This window comes from Berghia stephanieae, chromosome 1, assembly GCF_034508935.2.
Source record: "Berghia stephanieae isolate SIO BIC M18660-M18661 chromosome 1, UCSD_Bste_1.3, whole genome shotgun sequence".
Lineage (NCBI taxonomy): Eukaryota > Metazoa > Mollusca > Gastropoda > Nudibranchia > Aeolidiidae > Berghia > Berghia stephanieae.
The window spans coordinates 124,352,745-124,375,800 of record NC_088360.1 but is presented as its reverse complement, the minus strand read 5'-3'; the positions used below and the strand labels follow the sequence as shown (position 1 = coordinate 124,375,800).

Below are 23,056 nucleotides of genomic sequence, written 5' to 3'. Positions count from 1 at the left end.
ACCTGTCGCCTTCCTGTTTGTATTGTACGTATTATAAGCGATTCACAACTTGAGCAAAATGGCTGATACAGACATCAATAATATCAAATCAATTGATAAAAAATCATTTATTACAAATGACGAAAAGATAAAATTCAAAGATCCACTTTTAACTGGTTTCGATAGAGACAGTGATGACGATGGGGTAAGGGTAACCTAATGTATATGCATAGATAAAATAGTGAATGAGTCACCCTGCGTTGTCTGCTGCTGTGATTTGTTCAGTCTCAGTAGTCAGAGTCAGAGTGCAGAGTAAAACTGGGTAAAACTGGCGACTGGGACTTCTGGTTTGAGATTCATGGTCTGTGCCAGTTTTTTGAAATTAAAGAAGAGAACAATCTTTTAACAAAATTATGAAGAAAAAATAAACGAAGTGACTAGATACCGCTCCGACTCGTGAGTGATTCTGATAGAGCGACACCTAAGCCCTAACCAACAACTCACTCTAACTTAACCATAACAGCAATAACATACTAATACTAAAATATCGCTCCGGCATTTTGTTAATCGCAAAAAATAAAAATAAAGAGTCACTCAATTATAAAAAGGAAAACATCTTTAAACTTTTTTTTCTGCTAATATGCAATTTAACAAAACAGAAGTGGCATAATTCATATTATAAATTTTAAAAATTTCTTCAAAATAATAATAGACACTGATAAATATCTCAACAGGCTGGGTGGATCTGTAGCGGTTAAGCTGTTTGACTCTTGATTGGAAGGTCCTGAGTTCAAATCCCAACGGGGACAACTTTTTTTTGTTCAATTCCTTTCTTTTACGTATATTTTACCTTGCTGGTATTAGTATTAGTATTATTGGTATTGTTTAAAATTTCCTTTATTTTTTTATAAAGCTTATTTATTGATTTGTTTATTTATCGTTGTTGTTCTTCTTACTGTTTTTCTTTGAATTTCTTCATTTTTTCTTTCATTAATTTGTAATTATCATTTTGATCAGTACACTTTTACCAATTTTATCATTATTATGTCACAACAGTAAACAAAGTCAATGCAATCAGTGCGAGATTTTTCTGAGTGATACCTAGCCCGACCTAGCAGGTAACACTAGATATTGCTGTAACAGACACCTAATGCCTGCCAAAAATAAAACATTATACTTTAAATTAACATTAATGATGATGAAGAAGATGAGAAGATGACAATGATAATATTTTTAATAATAATGATAATAATAAATATAATAGTAATAATAATAATCATAATAATAATAATTATAATAGGCACTTTGATAACATTTTCAAACTCAAAACATCTTAATGTGACCCAGTCAGGTGGATGGAACTTTAAAAAAACATAAAATTTGACACCTTATTTCTCTACGGCTAATGGTTCCAGATTTATTTATATTTTTATATTGAAAATTTTACCCAATTTTACAGAGATAATTTGTGTTTTCACTTCTGCCTCAAAACTAGCATCTCACAGCGATCGGGAAAGTTTGGGTTTTGCAATGAACATGGACCACTTATTGTTTTCAGTAATTTTGTTTCAGTTAAAAAATAAATGGCAAGTGTTGAGTATCATTTTAATAAAAATAATTAAAGGTCAGAAAATAAGCTTTATTTTCGTATAAATCATTTTCATGCATGGTAAGTGTGGAAAAAAATTAGGGTTAAAGTTAAATGAAAATGGAAAAAACCATGAGGTTTTTGTCCTAAGGGGTTGATGGCGAGTAAAATAAAATAGTGAGTGAGTGTATCCATTTTTATGAAATTTTCAGAGATATTTTTCAATTAATTGTCTATCGATGTATTAAGTATAATTAAGATGTATCCATAATTTAAAAAGCCCTTATACTTATAGTTCTGAGAAATGCAGTCAAGACTTAAGAATAAGAATGAAATACATTAAAGTGTCAAAAATAAAGTTTCAAAAAACTAGTTTCACCTTACAGTGAGCCTATCGGCGACTACTCGACTGGAGTTATCATAATAATAAAAAGAATTACGCCCTTTCACAACGGCACCAATAAATCGCCTAGGCATTGCATGAAGGAATATAGTAATCCATCAAACAGGATGTCTGATGTCAACATGAATCACCCATGTTGTCCAAGTGAGCAAATTAGGGGTTAATAATCTTGCCCAAGGAAAAAAAGCGAAAGTGCCTGAAGCGAGGCTTGAACTCAGGACCTTCCGGATTACAATGAAATACCGTAACCACTTGGTCCATAGTAATAATGATATTAGACTCTATCTAACTGGAAGCAGAATTTTGAAGTCTAGCTTTATTATGTCTTAAATAAAATGTTTATAAGCTGACTGATTCTGAGGGTTCAAATTCAAGATGTAGAATGCATATCTAAGAAGGACAATCTCCAACTACTCAGAAGTTAATATATCAAGACAAACGACTTTTACATGAGAAAAAATCCCTCTATTATTATTTTACTGCGGTGATGGTAACATTACAATAAATTGTTTTTCTCTACCCTTTCCTGTAATTTACAGTAATGAATTGCATGACAAAAAATTCAATAAGCCAAAAGACAAGAAATTCAATACGCCTCCCCCCCCCCCCAAAAAAAAAAAAGAACAAAACAAACAAAACAAAACAAAACATCAAACATAAAAACAACAAAAAGAACCAAAAAAACAAAAAACAGGAATAAGATAAATTATAAACAGAACAAAAACAAATTAGTATTTTATAATTGATATCGTTTTTATTTTTTAAATTTTTGTTTAATCCAGATCTTAAAGTCTTTATCAATTGCTTTTACCCCAATCCACTCATAATCACTTTTGAGACATCAACTTTATTTCAGATGGTCAGTCTTGATCTTGAAGCTTCTGGTAAATCAGATGATGCTTCAGTATCTCGAAGCTCCAGTCTAATCGCAAACTTTAGATTAGATGATGACATCGACGCTGAAACTCGGGATTTGTTCATTGTTGTTGATGATCCAGAGAAACACACCAGCACACTGGAGGCCTACATAACTTTCAGAGTAACTACAAAGGTAGTATTTTTTCCTTTTAAATCACTTCCATAATTTAAAAAGAGGGAAAACAAAAACTATTTTGAAAACCCATGTGCCATTGGTGTTATATTGTTTTTATTCATGTTTACATCTGTAGTCTTGTCAGATGCATTTTGATATGTGATGTCAAACAATGCTCAAGTAACTCCTCAAATTTCAGACTATTTCAAAGGGCTACCTCTTTACCTCCCCAAAAGATGGGTACATGTATCAATAAAAAGTTTTTACTCTCTGTATTCCTTTTTTGATTGTAAGATTGCATGCCTCCATGATCTGCCCATTTATTTCATGATATTGACATCTTCTGGCAAGATTTGATTTGTTCTGATGACTTTCGACGCTTTTTAGATCTGTTTAGGCATTTGACTTTACTCACTTATTTTTTATACATTTTATGTTTACTACAAGCATGCATTAAAACCAAAGCCAACTTATTTGTGAGATAATTTGGTCCAATTCTACTCATTTCAGACATCAAGGCCTGAATTTGAGGCAACCGAGTTCAGTGTGAGACGTCGTTATAATGATTTTGTGTGGATACGTCATCGTTTGGAGGAGAAACACCCAACTCACCTTGTGCCTGTTAGTCAATGATATTCAAATATTTTCAAATTCATTATTTCTTTACCACTGTCTAAAATATCTGACGTGAATGCTAGTCATTCTATTTCTTCCACAAATACTCTTTTGTCTTGAATTGTGAATCAATCAAATCCAGTAACTAAGCTCCCTTCATGTTTACAGAGTCATTTTATGGTACTTCGAGACTATATTAATAATCAACTTAATTTTTACTGATTGAGTTTAAGATGAATGGATATAAGTTCATATTGATATATTTCTATCAAAAGAATGTGAACTTAATAAGATTTGCTGACTGCATCTCCTCCACCTTCTTTATCTCCTCCTCTTCCTCCTCCACCTATTCCGCCTCCTTCTCCTCCTAGATGGAATGGTCTCAATATGTATTTTAGTATGTTACTTAGAATTTTCTGATTATACATCTCTAGAATTTTTAAAAGGTAAACTGATTAAGCAAGAAATTAAAGCAACAAATTCAATTGAAATCAAAATAACTAAAAAGATTCTTAGTTCCAAAATAGTTTTTCAGTCTTACTCCCAGCAAAGATAAAAACAAATGATTGGTCAATTTGATAAAAAAGGAATATGTGATATTCTTAACATGGGGTGAGTGTATGGCGTATCATAAGTCATCTATGTAGGTCTTGTCACGATGTTTTGAAGTTTTGCTTAAGGTTAATCATGATAAGTTGGAAATTTCATGTAATGAAGGTTTATTTTCTTATTTTTTTCCCCTTTAATTCCAGCCATTACCAGAGAAACACAGTTTAAAGAGGCTAGATCGTTTTAGCACAGAATTCCTGAGAGTCCGTCAAGTAGCTCTTCAAAAGTTCCTGACCAGAATAGCAGATCATCCCGTTTTATCATTTGATCAATGTTTTCAAATATTTCTCACTGCTAAAGCTTGGGTAAATCCTTACTCATCATTTCAAATACTATTGTTTACAAATATGATGATGATAATTTGGATGTTTGGGCTTATCAATTATGAGAATAGAGAGATGCTGCTAGAGTGGTGATAGTCATGAAGACGGTGGTGATATGATCTAATTTGTATTGTACTGATAATCTATTATACCCCCCCCCCCCTTCCCCCTTAGCTAAAATAGCTATGATGTAAAAAAGTAATTTTGACTGGAAATCTCGAAGTGAGGTACCACATATAAAAAAAAGTCATGTCTTTAAAATGCCTATACAGAACATGTGATTGTTTCACTCATGATTATATTTTACAGGAATTTCAAGCCCACAAAAAACAAGGATCAGGTTTTCTGACAAGGGTCTCAGACTCCCTTCATAATATGTCTGCTTCCTACACCCTAAAAAATCGACCAACAGAATTTGCTGTGATGCATGATTATATCACGATGTTGACAGATAAATTGGGTGTTATGGATCGGATTGCTCAACGGGTGGCAAAGGAAGAAACTGGTGAGGATGTTATTGTCTGAGGATAAGAAGTTTTTTGAAAAAAGCGAAATAAACCCCCCCCCCCCCCCCTAAAAAAAGCACAAACTGTTTTAGGAATATTAAATAATGTTAAGTAAAAATCCTCACCTTCGGATTTGGAAGGTCCTGGGTTCGACTCCTGAGCAGTGCATAGTTGAGTCCTTGGAAAAGGCTCTTTACTCACATTCTCTCACCGCACTCAGGTGCTAAATGAGTACCTGACCATTAACAGTGCTGTCTCTGTTTGAAAAAATTGTAATATCTAATAGGCGTCATATCTTGTCCTACATTTTAAGTGTTGCTGTTGGCTTGGGACTGCTTTTTAAAGTGCTTTGGACACGTTTAGTGGATATTGCACTGTCTAAAAGCTTGTTTTTTTTGTTTTTGTTCTTTTTTTTTTGTTTTTTTTTTTTCAAGATACATAAATAAGCTTTGAAAGGAATAACCCAACTTAACTGGAGTATGTTATAGTGAAGTTGTTTGTCAAATATTTTATAGTTACTATGTTATTCATTTACTATACCTAGCTTATGATTATATTCACAATTTCAGACTATATGGCTGAGCTGTTGGAATGGGGTCCATGCTACACTTTATGGGCCAATTCTGAGGACCAGTTGACAGGGGCCTTGCTAACCATGTCTAAAGCTGTTGATGAATGTGTCAAATCTGTCAAGGAATTGGTAAGCGGATCTTCTATAGAATGGAGTATTATTGTATAATGCAATAAGCTTGGTGGAACAAGATAGACATGTGGCATACAAGTGTACACATTTGAAAATTTAAAACAAAAAAGAAGATTTTTCTTGCATTTTAAAGAAGCTAATATTCAAATTAACACATTTTAAAGTGTTAACATTTCAGGAAGAAAAGTTGTGATAACAGGAGGTTTATCGTATAATAAATGCACACTGTGTGTAAAAATCCAGGGGAGGGTATTAGGTATATGTCAATTTTTATGACAACGGAATTATGTTACGTGAAACATGACAGATATTATAATATGAAAATCAAACAATTCAAACATGATTTTGTTTCAAGTGTTTTTTTCTTTTCGGTTTTCCTTGCTTTTTTTTTTCTTCAAAACTTAAATATTTGTTATGCATTTTTTTTGGACATGTGTGGTATATTATTTGTCTTTAACACAATATGAAAAAAAAAATAGAAATCAAGTGATTGCAGTACGGTGGCGGGAAATTAGGCAGTCGTGCTACAGGGTCAGATTAGAATATTTGTAAAACTGAAAACAAACCAAACCTTATAAAAAATATATTTTCCCATTTAGGATAGAGATTTGGAAAGCATCTATTGTCAAAGAGAATGTATGTATTTGTTTGCTAACATAGACACAAAGTATGCCCCCCCCCCCCCCCCAAAAAAAAAATAAAAAATCATATTTATAACATTGAACATATATCAACATTAAGGTGTGGTTTGAAATATTTTTATTATTTTTTGTTATTTCAAAATTTGTTATGTGTGTGTTAAAATACAATACACGACTACATATTTAATGACAAAGAACTCATTTAACTTGATTTTTATATTGTTATCATCATATAGATTGAAGACAAAGATACAAAATTTGCCCAACCATTGAAAGAATATTTGCTTTATTCTGAATGTATAAAGGTGAGTTAGATTGTTCATATTGTTTCACTGAAACTTTATAATGAAATATTTCACCCAAAGCCTAAATTATATAAGTTCTAAGTTAAGTTTTAATATGATTAGATAGTCAATTAAAAAATGAAATAGTTGCTTCATTTGTTTTCAATTAATTAAATTATCTAATAATAATAATCTAATTTGGAATTTTCAACTCTGGTTTTGATCAGTCCTTTACCTTGCTGTTAGTAATTATTCTATGTGTTCATAACTCCCAGCGATTAAATTATGTGATGTCTTCCATTTTTAGTACAAGGAGACATAAGTCTGAAATTTCATTGAGAGCTCTATGAATTTACAATTTTTATTCCAGACTGTTCTCCGACGACGGGATGCAATCCAAAACGAGTATGAAATGGTGGTTGATGAGCTTTCTAAAAAGAAGGATGAAAAGGAAAATGTTAGTAAATTTTCAAAATTATATTTAGATAACTATGTTTTAATTCTAAATACATTATGCTTCAATCAACAATGATGGATTTCATCACGACCTGCCTTATAAACAATTTTTTGCCTTTAACCATCTTAATACCTGTATTATCTTATATCTCTTTGTATATCTTATGAAGATATACTTTCAAAATTCCACTGCTTGAGATCCCAGTCTCAATACAATCCTGATGTGAAAGAACACATTTCTTTCTATGCTTTTGCTTTTTAAAAATTTTTGGATCACACATCAAAATGAGTAAATGTCATTACTGGGACTCCCCATGTCCCACATTGATATACTTCAAAGTGTTGAATCTGTTATTTTTGGCTGATTTTCATTTGTTCTTTTTTTTTTTTTTCTGTTTCTGAGCACAGGGACCTTAGGCGAAAACTACATTGCTTTTTTAAATCTCTACTGATGCTGTTATACTAATCCTAAAATTTAATTTTTCCAAGTATTTCTAAGATAGATTCAGTGTAGCTATATTATTTCCCTATTTTTATTCCATAACTGCCTCATTACTTTGCTTTATTGTGCTTTCAGCTTTCAAGTTTTGTTTTCTTTTGCATTTTCTTCTTAAACTTTTAGATCAAAACTGCAGACCAAACCTATTCTGTTGGAGCCTTTTTGGGTAAAGACCCGGAAGATGTAAGGCAACAGAAGAGTGACAAGCTACAGCAACAAATTTCTGATGTGAGAGGAAAATTTTTCCTTGTTGTGATTTAGTCGCTACTAAATTTTTAAAAAGATAATCAATATATTTTTTTTCGAGCAAGGAATAAATTTCAAACATCCAAATCGTTTCAAAGTTCTAATTTAACTACTCATTTGTTTGTATCCCCCTCCCCCTACATTGATCAGGTTCAAATGCAACATTATCTGGGAGAGTTGAAGATTCATGTAATTTTTCTTATAGTATCATAGGCATTTTATTATAATCTTACAATATGCATTAATAAAACAAAGTGATAAACTCAATAATGGAGGCTCATTTATGGATACAGAAATTTCACACACTAAACAATACTGTTTACTAGCATACCTCATAAGAAGTTAATTTAGGTCAATTTGTATGTTCCATTCATTATTTCACTTCTTGACGAGGTTACTTGCTTTAAATCTGTTCTCCCCCTCCACCCTCTCCCCAAAATAAGAGAAAATAAATCTGAAAAAAAAACCAAATCAATTTTAACATATCTAGTTAAATCGTATTATCATTCATATAAGTGTTTTCTTTTTCTTTTTGTTTATATTTCTTACTAAATTTATGAAACAAAGAAGACACAGTCGTGTACAACAGTAAGCTTTGTATAACAGTTTAAACAATTTATTATTGTATTATATGATTATTTTTGGAAGTGTAAATTTTGCCTTATACTTCTCTATCCTTTATGAAGGGGATACATATGTTAATCTTATCAATACATCTCAAACTCCACCATGATGTCTGGTGTGATAATCTGAGTACAGATGGGTTAGAAAAAGAAAAGAATGAAGTCACCTAAAATCATATAAAAAGTGATGATGTAATTGAGTATTGAGTAGCCTAAAAACACTTTATTTTTCGTAATATGAATAATGGAGATTTGATATTCTGATTCTTAATTTGTCATTCAATAAAAATGCACTGTTTGCGCTTATTTACTTCTTACATTCCTTTAAATTATTAAAATTAATTTTTGATGCATCCATTATATGTAAGAAACTAGTCATTCAAAAAAGCAACACTGCGGGTTCTATTAAGAAAAAATAAATACAGGCAAAATGTGACATAGAACATCATCTGGAATTGTTTCATATATATATATATATATATATATATATATATATATATATATATATATATATATATATATATATATATATATATATATTTATATATATATATATATAATTTGATTCAAAATGTATATAAGCTTAATCGTTATTCCAGTTAACGCGCCAGATGGAGATTTTAAATGACAAAACAGTGGTAGCCAATGCTGACTTGAAGGCTGATATGGAACGATGGCATAAACACAAACAAAGGGACCTGAGGGAGATTTTTATGAGCATGGCTGATATGCAGATTGCGTATTATGAAAAGGTGAGATTGTTATTCGTTTTTAGAAATATGTTATGTAACTTTATCTGTTGCTTAATTTTTAAGAAAGATTAATTCCAAACAATTTTTGATGCCATAAAGATCTGAGCTCTTCTTCCTAAATTCATTTCATGTTAAAAATTATTATCTTAACATGCATACAAATTTTTAATCATTCCATACTGATGATCAATCCCTTTAAATATTTTTACTTTTTGTATAACATAATCAATGTACACTCTTAGCTCAATTAAATAGATTTTCTGGGTCTTATCCTATTGGAATGAGTAGTTGTTCCATTTCCAATCATGTTGAACTGAGAGAAGAAATGTTGAGATATATCCTACCTTTTTACAGAAACAGGGAGAATCACTTTTTTTCCCCGATACTTATTAATTATTGATGTCACAGATTAACTATGCATGCAATATGATTTCAAATCAAGCCTCCGATTATACAAATTAAACAAAATATATTGTAACTAGAGAAAATTAAGGAGCACATAATATTGTTAAATGTCAACACCAGACAACTAAATTGTGGTCAGTTAGATTGCTTATCAATATAAGTAGTAGTTCTTTGCTTATTAATATAAGTAGTAGTTCTTTAAAGCAATTGGCCATTGGCAGCCTTGCCAACTAGATTGATTTTCCATATTTTAATAGGCATTGAAGTCCAAATATGATAAAATGGTAATGTTGACTAAAATATGCTAAATGCTAAAAGTTTGTAACAAAAAGGTGAAAAAAGAATAAAAATGGAATAATTGAAGGTCATTAAATATCGTATCCACCTAGATAGCAATCTTGACACTACCCAGGATCGATCTCGTTCTCTTTGCTTGTGAATTGAGTGCTCGACCCACTTTTTTGATATAATACATGTTTTAAAGTAGTCAGACAAATTACATTTATATTATCTATCTTGTACTCCACTAATCTTGGAAGTAGCAATAGCATTTCAATTGAGTGAAAAAGATATTTTGTTTTCTCTTTGATTAAAAAGATATAATTTTTTCATTTGTTTTAAATGTAAGTATTTTATTCAGCGGAAGAAAAGTCATCTTTTTGTTCCCATTAAGCAATGTTTATTCCAAGCATCAGATTCAAAGATATGGCAAATAAAAGTTTAAGAAACTAACTTCTAAATGCAGAACTTTTGCTGACGACACCAAAATTTTATGCACCAACATTAGATAAAGATATCTTACAAAACGATATAAATTCACGTTACAATTGATCTGAAAATTCGCAGCTTTATTTTAATACTACTAAAATTGGTAGGTCTAACCCTTTGTTCTCCTATTACATAGGTGACAATATTATGACTGTTATGCCAACTACATGCTCAGAACGGGACTTGGGGATCATTTTTGATAATAAATTGTGTTTTGATTAACAAATATGTGATTGTATAAAAAGAGCAAACAAGCTTGTGGAAATTATATACAGAAGCTTTAGTTATCTTGATTTAAAAACGTTTGTCCAACTTTATAAGTCTGTCATAAGACCTTGTCTAGAGTATGGTAATAGTATTTGGAGTACCTTATTTAAGCGTGTGCCACTAGACTTTTGCCTGACATTTGACACCTGTCTTATATAGAAAGATTAAAGTATCTAAATTTGCCTTCACTGAAATATCGTTGAATAAGAGGTGATCTTATTCATGTATATAGACTTGTGCATGGTTCTTACAATATGGAATATTATGATTTTTAAAAATTATTCACATGTTACAAACACTAGGAGAGATAAGTTTAACACCTTTGTTGATAGATGTAATTACTCTAATTCAAAGAACTGTGGTATTTTGGAATAATCTAAATTTGGGACAAGAAATTATAATCCAATTAATATTTTAAAGAATGCCATTGATATAGAATGTTCCATCTTAAAGTTTGATTTTGATGAATAATGTAACATGACATTGGATATTATTGCATTTTGTATATCAATTATTTGAAAATCTCCATGTATGAAGTTGGATATGCCAAATAAATGTAAATAGAGATAGGTATACAACGAATATTGACTATGACACTTATTTATGTCTTAGATATTTAATACTCAATATTATCAATTAACTTTAAATGTTGTTTATATATAAATTTTATTAATTGTATCTATACATGAAAGTAACACAGACATTTAAAGGTTTTTAGAACCTATTAGCGCTTAAACAATACGATACGAGAGAAACTAGATTTCAATCAATCTTTTGTTTAATTTAAGATTTTCAAAAATCAAAACACCTTTTCGACGCCATGTCTTCACATAAGATTGTTTATCTTTCTCTTGAGTGAGTTGGTCTTTTAATGTGTACTTTTATTTAAGAGGCTGCTGGATTTATTTTCAACCACTGTATAATTGGGAATCTTCAAGGCCATGCTTTTTATATTTCAGAATTTTATGCTATTTAGAGGTTTTTCTGCTTGTATAGAAGCATTTGTAATTTAAATAAATTGAAAGTTGATATGGTAGATATTTCTGATCATGTGCTCAAAAAAAAAAAAAAAAAATGAAATCTCTATTAAATATATCTAGATCTCCTTTTACCTTTTCATATGATTTTTTATACCCACCTTTGATGTACATTTCTTTTCTAGACCGCATTAAAAACAAAGATATTGTGTCTGATAATGTGGATTTCATAATTGCATCAATTTTTTTTTGTCTGGCTTCCTGTAGAAAAGTAAAGTAATAAAATATAAATATTACATCTATTTTGCTTATATTTTCACAATCTTTGAGTGTAAATGTTTGTTAATAATTAAATTTTTAATTTTTATTTTACAGTGTCTTCTGACATGGGAAAATACAATCCGGACTATTCAAAATAAGGACCACATTCAACTTCCTTCTACGGCAGCCATTGCTGAAAATAATGATCTACCCTTAGTTTAAGTTCACAAAGTTTTGTAGTCCTTCATCTCATGACAGCAGCTTTATTCCCATATTTCCCCATTTTTAAAGAGCTATGCTGCTATTAGTCTAAAATAGTGAAATGTGAATATTTGAATATAATAACTGAATTTTTTATACCGTGTAGAGTAGTTATAAAATGATGAATGATTTGTTGTTTGTTGTGCTTATTTTTATTAACTACAACACAAACAATCTGCGCTGATAATATATATTATAATCACTGTTGATTACTACCCTTTTACCCATCAATGTATAATCAACTGGTTTTCTTTATGATTTGGTTAACCTTTGACCTTAAATTTTTGATGGTTAATTCTTCATGCTTGGAAAAAAAAAACCCAACAACCTGATAGGTGTTTTAAAAATATGAAATATACTATTTACAATATTCTCATCTCTTATTTCAAATTGTTGTAAGGATTAGACATAAAAAAAAAAACCCACTTAAAATTTTTCACTTTGTCTATTGCTATTTTACTCTGATAATTTTTCCATTAAATCGGTCTTCATTTGATCAACTTTTTAGACATGGTAAGAAAACATATCATTATATTCTGTGTTTACCCATTAATGGAAATGCCCCTTCCAAATGCCATGCATTCTTATTATATCAGATGAAAAGTAACCTGCCATGTCGTTTCATTGCCACAATTATTGTAGTGTGCTTAGAAAATTGTGTGTTATGATGTGTGTGTGTGAGTGTGTGCGTCTGTGTTTGTGTGTGAGAGAGAGATAGAGAGAGGAATGAAATAATGCAAACGGTAGAGAACTAATGATTTGGGGTTGTGCAATCATTCCTATTGACATGAATATTTATTCTTATTATTATATCATCCCATTTGAGAGTAGAATTATTTTAATAGACAGGTGGTAGGTTTTACTCATGATGCATTTTTGTATCGAGGTCACTAAGCTCATGTATTCATCAGAATGAATAAAACCAATTTTTATTTTATTGCATGTTTTAACAACTCGTGATTCTTACTTGTAAATAGGTTATTTCGCACCACATGTTAGAACTTACCTTGTTGGTACTTATTTTAAAATGCATTGCATTGCCTTAGACCTGTGATTACTCTTCATTTCTGTATTTTCAGGATTTATTTTAATTTTGATCCAATCAATGCACTGTGCATAAAATTAATATACCACAAAACAGTTTGTTCATTGAGCTTTCTCTTATCATATATACCATACATATTGCTTGTTAATTTTCAGATATACCCTAATAATCATTCCCCTCTACTTAACTGGATGAGAGTAGTACATTATAATTAATAATTTTATTAGGATTGATTTTGACGAACGTCTGATGTGTAGTTAATAACCTTTTGAAGGATAGAGGTATGGCAGCATTAACAGTTGTTTAAAACATAGAAAGAAAGTCAAGAACTGTGTGTTTGAGTTTTCTGTACTTTAAGTTAAATGTTGATAATTGACAATTTTGTGTGTTGTATCCCCCCATCCCCACCCTTGGATAAAAATGAGCAGAGCAAAAATTTATCAAGAGAAAAAAAGAAGCAAAACAAAAATAAAAGCTCACTTATAAGTTATGACTTGTTTAGTTGGTAAAATTGGGACAAAATCTTGGGTCATCAACATAGTTTATATAAACTAGTAGAGCAACCAGCTCCTTAACATTAGGTGGATCAGCAGCAATAAAAAATAATTCAAGTTTAAAATCGTGGAGACTCATAAAGTCAAATCATGTCATATTAATAAACCTGTATTTAATCTCCAAGGGATTTTTACCTTTCTCAATTTGAATGAAGTTGGGAGCTAGTATATTAGAACTTGAAGTGACACCGTAGCTGTTCTTTTTATGTTTGTGTCTGGGTACTTTGAAGTACTTTTGTATGTATGCATTATATATGTTGTATTATATTTTAGCTAAACTCGAAAATCTTATTATTGAATGGATTATCACTGAACTTAGTATGGTTTGCCATTCGTTTAAAATGATATACACGCTTGTTTGTTATTCTCACATTTAAAATGTAGAAATTGAATGTGTCCTACCATTGTTGTAGTTGTACTACTAGTGAAACAGCCTCTACTCTCTCCCCTTGACCTATTATGTCTTCATAATTAATCCAAGAAAACATTGATGTTGTCAATCAAATTTCAGAAATTAGTATTGTATAATTAACTTGACTTATAACATTCAAACCACTAGTGGGGTAAAAAGGCAAGGATTTGATGTCATGAGAATGTAAATGAGTTTAATGGTGAGAGAGTGCAAAACTTATGTTTCCAAATTAAGTTTTTCAGAGGTAATATATTACTACGCTCAAAGACTTTATTTTAGTTTTTTGTTTTTTGTTTTTTTACTTCAAATGTTCAAATATTTTTTCTCGTACATTCCTTTTTGATATAAAATAACTTTAAAACATTCTTTATTTTTTTTACTCAGTATATCATTTCAGATTTTTGTTTTTCATCGTATTAAAACATTGAATTCTCTTGTTTATAATGAAAAGAATTCTAATTATATTGAACCTCTTTAATTTGGGGATAGTAAAGTTTAAAAGCACAGAAAGTATATCTGAATTGAAGATTGTTGAAACTGCATCTTTATGATGGAACTAAAATTGCTTTATATTTAAATTGAAAATAAACAATGCGTACAGGAGAGGAACAAAATGAAGTTTTGAAGAAACTTAAAACATGGATTAGAGAGGTTCCACCATATTGTACTATTATGAGCGACTGAAGGCAAATTACGCTTAAAATAGGTGTGTGTGTTCCATTCAGTTTGGCACAGATATTAAAGTGCCATATATTTGAAAAATGAATAAATGAGATGAACCAATGAATTTGAGTATCTTTATCTCTAATAATTATAGATATACAGTTGTGATCCAATTCTTTGTAAATTAATGGCAAGTATACATTTCTGTTTACTTTTATGTTTAAAAGAACCGTTGAAGACTATTTATTTGGGTTGAATTATTATAGTATTGCAGTTGCGATCGAGACTTATATAAACATGATAAAATAATGATAAATAAAGAAAAACAACTGGGTGGGGTTCCTTACCTCCCATAGTTGGCAGGGAGGCACTTACTGTGTCTTCTTTCCCCCTTTATTTGTTTTCCAACATGTTTTCTGTCTTTGTCTTGGAATGAGATTACTTGATGTTGTCCAGGCCCTGGCCAGATACCCTAGTTCGGAGGGAAACAGTCAAATGTATAGTTATAGTTTTGGGAGATGATATTTGTTGTATTGTAAATCATCTCTCTGTTATGCACTGTATTGTTTACATATTATATATACTTTATAGACATTTGAGTGTATTCCTCTTAGTCGGGACATGTGCTTGTGTCTGGATGAGACTTTTATGTGATCTCAAACTCAGTACTTTGATAGTGCGCTCTGGGAATCTACACCTGTATGCTATTTGAACAAATTCCCCTTTGTCTTACTTTTTCTTGGCTGCTTTAATTGTACTTCTAGGACTTTTTACTAATCCATTTTCTTCCTTTTTTACTGGTGCTGATATGAACTTAATGTGTTGCAAGCGCCGTAAGACCCTTTAAAACAGACAAAGGAAAACAATAAAGAATAATTCTTCTGATGTGGGATCTTCAAGGCAGGGAGATCACCCTTGTATGTCTTGTTTCCCCCTGTATCTATTATCCTTATCCAGGTTGCTTTCTGTACTTTTCTTGGAATTAAATTTCGTAGTTTTGTTCAAGTCCTGGCTGGGGTCCCAAGCTGAGAGGGAAATAGATGCATATTGTTTGTTTTGGGATGTTTTGTTTTTTTCTTTGTAAAACATCTCTCTGCTATAATATTTAATGCTTATTTGAGTGTATTCATTTTAGTTGGATCATATGCTTGTGTCTGGATGAGATTTCATATCCAGACCAAGCAGTTCTTAAATGTAACACAAGTCATTTACACTTTTTTTTCCTCTCTGACCGTGCATTAAAATGTCCTGGATTCCGAGTAGTAGGTTTTAATATGAAGAAAATACTGGGCGGGGTCTTTGACCTCCTAAAATGGGCGGAGATGTCATGTTTGGTGTGTCTTCTATATCTGTTTTACCTTTTCATGTTGCTCTGTCTTTCTTCTTGATTGTAAATCATCTGTCTGTTATGTGCTATTATAATAATTAGTTTTGAATATGTTGTGCTTTGTAAACATTTGAGTGTATCCTTCATAGTGGGATCCTGTGCATGGATAGGACAGGATGTGTCAAAATAGCATATCGGTGGAATGCTCCTGGAATCTTCTGTTCCTTATTTTAACTTATGGCTTGCTTTGTCTTTGTTGCTTTCAACTTAAGATGATCTTTTCTTCTTACTGGTGCTGAAATGACTTGATAGTGCAGTACGCGCCTTAAAACATCTATAAACAAACACTCAAACGAATGTAAAGAAAGTGAAGGTAAAAGCTAATCATTATCTAAATAGTTTTGATTTTTATCATAATATGGAAACTAGAATATTACTCATGTTAAACTGGCATTGATGTGAGAACACACTAAAGTGGGAAGTAACACCCTGTTTTAAAGGTTGTAATAAATTTTGAATTATTACGTTTCTCATTTATATACTTATGTTTTTGCATAAATGATTGTTCTGGTTGTTTTGTTCATCCGTTTAAATTTGAATCATGGGTGGACCAATCTAGGTATTGTCAGAAATTTGAACTCTGCAATATTTGTGCAATCGTATTTATTATCATGATCACAATATTTTATAAGCTGATCTGAGTAACTTGTATATATAGAGTTGCATTGAACTAAATTTGTCAAGATGTTATTTTCGTTTATAAAAAATAAAATGCTCCCAAAATTTAGAACTATATACAAATATTTACATCATATATAATTTATTTGAAAATCTCTTACTTTTTTTTTTCTTTAACTTGGAATTTATCAGGTTGTAACAGATTTTTAACAATGTAGGTCTGTGAAGTCAAATCTTTCTCTTTTATTCTCCTATATACTCTATAATAACCCACCAGCCTGTGTAATAACAAGCAGAGGACAAACAATACAACAAGTTGAATGTTTCAAATATTTAGGCTTCAATGTAACATCCAATGGAAAATCAGATTGTGAAATAAAGAAAAGAATAGGTATGGCGAAGAATGCATTCAACCAGCTGCATACAATTATGAAAAACAGGAATATTAGCATGAAAACAAAAATCAAAGTCCTGGATTGCTATGTACTGTCTGTGCTGCTATATGGTTGTGAGAGCTGGACCATAAACAAGACCATGGTTAAAAGACTGGAGGCAGTGGAAATGTGGTTTTACAGAAGAATGATGAGGGTGTCATGGATGGAAAGGAAAAGAAATGAAGAAATTTTAGAAATGGCAAACAGAAAAAGATCACTGATAACAAAAATCATCAAACGCCAAATGGAATTTTTAGGACACACTATCCGCCACCCTGGTTTGGAAGTACTTGCCTTGACTGGAAAGATGAATGGAAAAAGAATAAGAGGAAGACAAAGAATAACGTATTTGAAAGGGATAAGAACTTGGACAGATGAAGCTGAGAAAGGTGGCGCTGCTTTAATAGAATTGGTAAGAGATAGATCAGCTTGGCGGAAGATGACCTCCGACGTCTGCTTCAGATATGGAACTACATGAGATGAGATATACTCTGGCTATCTCTATATCTGGGTGGGATTCCTGACCTCCCATAGTGGGCAGGAGGTACTTACGGTGTCTTCTATCCCACTATATCTGTTTTCCAACTTGCATTCTGTCTTTGTCTGGGTGGGGATCCTGACCTCCCATAGCGGGCAGGGAGGTACATACTGTGTCTTCTATCCCATTATATCTGTTTTCCAACATGCTTTCTGTCTTTGTCTTGGAATGAGGTTACTTGGTTTTGCCCTGGCCCTGGTTGGAGTCCTGGCTGGGAGGGAAACTGTCAAATGCATAGTTATTGTTTTGGGAGATGATATTTTTTTCCTTGTAAATCATCTCTCTGTTATGTATTATTATATTTGTCATTTTTAATGTATAATATAAGCATTTGAGTGTATTCCTCTTTGTTGGATTTTGTGCTTGTGTCCGGATGAGACTTATAGGTGATCTCAAACTAAGTACATTGGTGGTATGCTCTTGGAATCTACATCTAATCCCTATTTCTTCCTAGTTCCCCTTTGTCTTACTTTTTCTTGGGTGCTTTAATTGTAATTCTATAATTTTTTTACTATCCCATTTTCTTCCTTTTTACTGGCGCTGATATAACCTAAATGTGTTGCAAGCGCCGTAAAACCCTTAAAAACAAAAACAAATCTGTCTTTGTCTTGGAATGAGATTACTTGGTTTTGTCCTGGCCCTGGCTGGATGCCCTTACTGAGAGGGAAACAGTCAAATGTATTGATAGTTTTGGGAGATGGTATTTATTTTCCTATAAATTATTTCTGTTATGCACTGTATTATGCTTTGTTTACATATTATATATGATTTGTAAACATTTGAGTGTATTCCTCTTAGTAGGGACCTGTGGTTGTATTTGAATTGGACTTTTAGGTGATCTCAAACTAAGTACTTTGATAGTGTGCTCTTGGAATCTACATCTGTTTCCTATTTAAACAAATTCCCCTTTGTCTTACCTTTTCTAGGGTGCTTTAATTGTACGAGGGCTCTTTCAGAAATAACCAAAAAATGCCCATTGCTCAGCAACCAGTGGAGATTTTTTAATTCTGTAAACGACATGATATTCCTTATTTCCTTACGGATATTCCCAGAAATTATGAAGTTCATCATTTTGCACAATGAATTTCTAGACGATTTTAAAGATGGCGGCCCACCTTGAAACTTGGTCAAAGGAGGAAATCAAAGCTGTCATACGTTTTTTGAACGCCAAAAGTCTGAATCCTACCGAAATTCATAAAGAACTTCAGAGTGTATATGGTGAGCATGTTATAAGCCGTACACAAGTCTATCACTGGTGTAATTTGTTTGAAGCCGGCCATTCCGACTTGACAGACAGGGAAGGGAGAGGGCGTTCGATAACTGCGACGTCAGAAGACAATGTGAAGCGAGTTGATGAGCTTATTCGTCAAGACAGGAGGTTGAAACTTCATGAAATCGCAAGCAGTCTTGAAATTTCGGAAACTTCTGCCCATAGAATTGTATTTGATGAACTTGGCTACAGAAAAGTCAGCGCAAGATGGGTTCCTAAGCAATTGACAGACAATCATAAAGAACAAAGATTGGACATCTGCAGGGAACTTTTGAGAAGAAGCAAGAGCTCACGCAGGGTTCACGGGCATACTGCCAACGCCGGCGGAGACTTTCTATGGTACGATGTGACTTTTCTTGACAGCATAGTCACCGGTGATGAGACTTGGTTGCACCATTGCACCCCAGAAACAAAGCAAGATTCGATGACATGGAAACATCCATCCTCACCTGTCGCGAAGAAATTCAAAGTCATGCGGTCAGCAAAGAAAATAATGGGAACTGTTTTCTGGGACAGTCGTGGTGTTATTCTGTTCGAAACCTTACAACCTGGAGAAACAATCAATGCTGCAAGGTACTGCCAAACTCTTGACAAGCTTAGGGAGGCCATTCGCAGAAAGCGCCAAGGGCAGTTGACCAACGGGGTCATTTTGCAACATGCCAACGCTACACCCCACACAGCACGAGTGACGCAAGGTTGGCTAGAGAAATACGGATGGGAGATTTTGTCACACCCACCACACAGTCCAGACCTCGCACCATCTGATTATCACCTCTTTGGGCCACTGAAACGTGAGCTGGCAGGAAAGCGCTTTGATGTCGATGAAGAGCTTGTTGACCATGTGCGGAAATGGCTACAAAACCTTGACGAAAATTTCTTCAGAGAGGGTATCTATTCCATGGTGCGGCGTTGGCAGAAGTGTGTCGACAGACTTGGCTGTTACGTAGAGAAATGAAGGACTAGTCAAGGTATGAACACGTGCAAGAATTTTGTTGATATCATAAAAAAGCGGATTTTACAGACATTTTTCGGTTAATTATGAAAGAGCCCTCGTAATTCTAGAACTTTTTACTATCCCATTTTCTTCCTTTTTACTGGCGCTGATATGACCTTAATGTGTTGCAAGTGCCGTAAAACCCTTTAACACAAACAAATATCTCTATATAACTTCTTGTACTTGTCATGGAATGAAACTATTTATTTTTATTAAGGTCCTCTCTGCAATCAGGAGACAGATGCATTTTTCTATCGGACATTGATTCTTTTATTTCCCATTAAATCATCTCTTGTGCACTGTTGTCACAGGTAGTTATTGCTGAATTATTGAAAACATTTGAGTGAATCCATTTTGTTGCTGTTGTTATGCCTCTTCCTCCTGACTTGGACAGTTAAAGTATTTAGTCTCAACTAAACACATGGATATATTCTCATCATCTTTCTTTTATTGACGCTGAAATTAGTTCAAGTGCTATATCACTTAAAAGCAAATTCAACGAGTGAATAATATTTGAAGTGTAATCTGCATTTTAATTATATTTGACTGCCATTTAAAATAGATTTTATTGCCAAGCGATTAGATATGTTAGCTTAATAACTGCTCCACTGAAGTCATGATATTATCACTAGATTCACCCAACTGAAATATTTTATGATATCATCTCATGTGTGTAGATCACGTAATAAAAGTTAAAAAATTTTTTATATGATATTAATTAATTTCTTTATATCTTCATTCGTTTTGCCAAAACCTTTTTTTTCTTTTTAACGTTATAGTAATTTGTCATTAAAAGATTTTTAATTCTGATGGTGATTTTTAGTAATTGCGCCCACACCTTTTCATGTGTTCAGTATCAACTTGCCCATTTTGTTTATTTCAGGAAACATTTTAAAAATGTTTATCTTGTGATGTGATCATCATCATCATCATCATGTTTATTTTTCTTCTTCTTCTTCTTCTTCTTCTTCTTCTTCTTCTTCTTCTTCTTCTTCTTCTTCTTCTTCTTCTTCTTCTTCTTCATTATTATTATCAATTGATTGATTTATTCTTTTTTCTTATTTTGTTTAAGTGGATTACACAAGTTCCATTAACCTCATAAATTAATGTGGATTCCAATAATGTCAATAAGATTTTTTTTTTTTTTTTGTAAATGGGTTGTCAAAACATATTTATCACCGTCATCGATTTGTTGTTAGCTCCTTGACTCTTGCTCATTGATGCGCTCTTTGTACGATCTATCTTAACCAATGCAATGTTCATGGTTAGAAAGAGTGAGAGGGAGTTAGAAAATTGAGTGTAAGAAAGGGGAGAGAAAGACGTATGTTCATCCAAGTAGTCTTAAATTGATGTGACAATTTGATAAATAAATAACAATGCAAAATAATGGATTACCTTTGTTAGTTTTTTAAAAAGAAAAATGTAAGATTAGGAACACAGATAATTTGCTCTTGGGTTTTTCTTTCTTTTTACTGGCGACGAAATGATCTAAATGTGTCGCAAGCGCCATAAAACCAATAAAAAAAACCCAAACAAACAAACAAAAGAAAAACCGCCCCATTTTCATACTTTTTATTGGGCGAAATTGGTGATTGTATGAAGAGCCCTTAACCTTCCATGGTAAATCGGATAGGCCTTCGTGCTGACTCTTATCCCCCAATGGCTCTTTTTTTCCATATTGAAATCAGTCTTTGTCCTGAAGTGAAACTACTCAATTTTTCCTTGATTCTGGCTGAGATCCTTAATCTTGGGGGAAAGTGTCAATTTATTTTTAGATGTTTTTTTTTTTTTTTTGGTAAATATATCAAATAAGGGTTGATTTTTTTTTTCGTTTTCTGAAATTACAAGGGCGAGATGATATTATACCAGTACCGTTTTGTTACAATTTCAACAGCACATACAAACATAATACATGTAAAGAAAGCTTAGAATCTCAACGCATCGTACCATTTGTTTTTCCACGCAATCGTCATCACGAGCAATACAGAGCTCCCAACGCATGCATTCAGCGAAGAATCCCGGTGTTTTTGCTCGGCCCTATCGACAAATATCTGCCACTACCTCCAAATCACTGTCGTAACGATTTCCTTTCAGATACGTCTTGAGCTGGGGGAACAAGCAATAGTCAGATATGGAAAGATCCTGACTATATCCAGGGCGTATGTAGGGTCGGAAGTTTGAACCGAATTAATGCGTCTTGGGCTTTACGACAAGTGTCATGCTGCAATATCGAACTCTCCCGCCGCGACCCCGTGCGAGTCTATTTTTTTAGGGCTCGTAGAGTTGAAACATATTGGTCAGAGTTTTCTGTTTGCCCTTGTTAAAGAAATGCTGTGTGACCTATGCCTTCCATGTCCCAGAAAATGGTAAACAAGACCTTTCTCGCAGAAATAATAACTTTGAATTTCCTTGGGCATAACTACTGGCATAGAGAAGATTTATGCCTGTACTCCATTGACTGCCCTTTGGTTTCCGGGTCGTAGTGTGGACTCAATATTCATCATAGTCACACTTTTATACAGAAAAGTCTCCCCTTTCTTGTCATATATGGCTTCAAATGTTGGGTAGAAATGTCTTTACTTTGTGCTTTCATTTCTGAAGTCAGCTGTCTTGGGTCCATCGTGCAGAGACTTTTCTGTAACCTAAGAGAGATGACCTGATATGGTATACCCGTTCTTTTGAAAACCCAAACTTCAGATATCTTTTTGATTTACCCTTCGATTCTCCCTAATCATACGGTCAACCACTTTTGATTAGTCATATCGGACGCAGAAAGTGGTATACCTGTTCGTTTGCGATCAAATACTTTTGGCTCTGTTGAGACATCTCCTTTGAAAATTCTAACCCACTTTCGGACTGCGCCATCAGTATTAGACATATCACCATAAACGGCTTCATTCTTTGATGGACATTTGCTGCGCAACATCCTTCTGCTGTTAGAA

General features: G+C 32.6%; 1 protein-coding gene across 2 annotated transcripts; it reads left to right on the top strand.

Annotated features, from left to right (window-relative positions):
- Positions 1-4: 4 nt before the first annotated feature.
- On the top strand, positions 5-16,993 carry LOC144963007 (sorting nexin-30-like). Of its 2 annotated transcripts, XM_078896533.1 has the most exons (11): positions 5-184; positions 2,827-3,021; positions 3,514-3,624; positions 4,371-4,532; positions 4,860-5,055; positions 5,626-5,756; positions 6,637-6,705; positions 7,055-7,141; positions 7,763-7,867; positions 9,108-9,260; positions 12,053-16,993. In XM_078896533.1, the coding sequence occupies exons 1-11, from the start codon at positions 59-61 to the stop codon at positions 12,158-12,160; spliced, it is 1,443 nt and encodes a 480-aa protein (XP_078752659.1). In that variant the 5' UTR covers positions 5-58; the 3' UTR covers positions 12,161-16,993. The 2 variants fall into 2 exon arrangements, with proteins under 2 accessions (XP_078752659.1, XP_078752660.1); XM_078896534.1 differs by lacking the exon at positions 7,763-7,867 and having other exon boundaries at positions 22-184.
- The last annotated feature ends 6,063 nt before the right edge of the window (positions 16,994-23,056 follow it).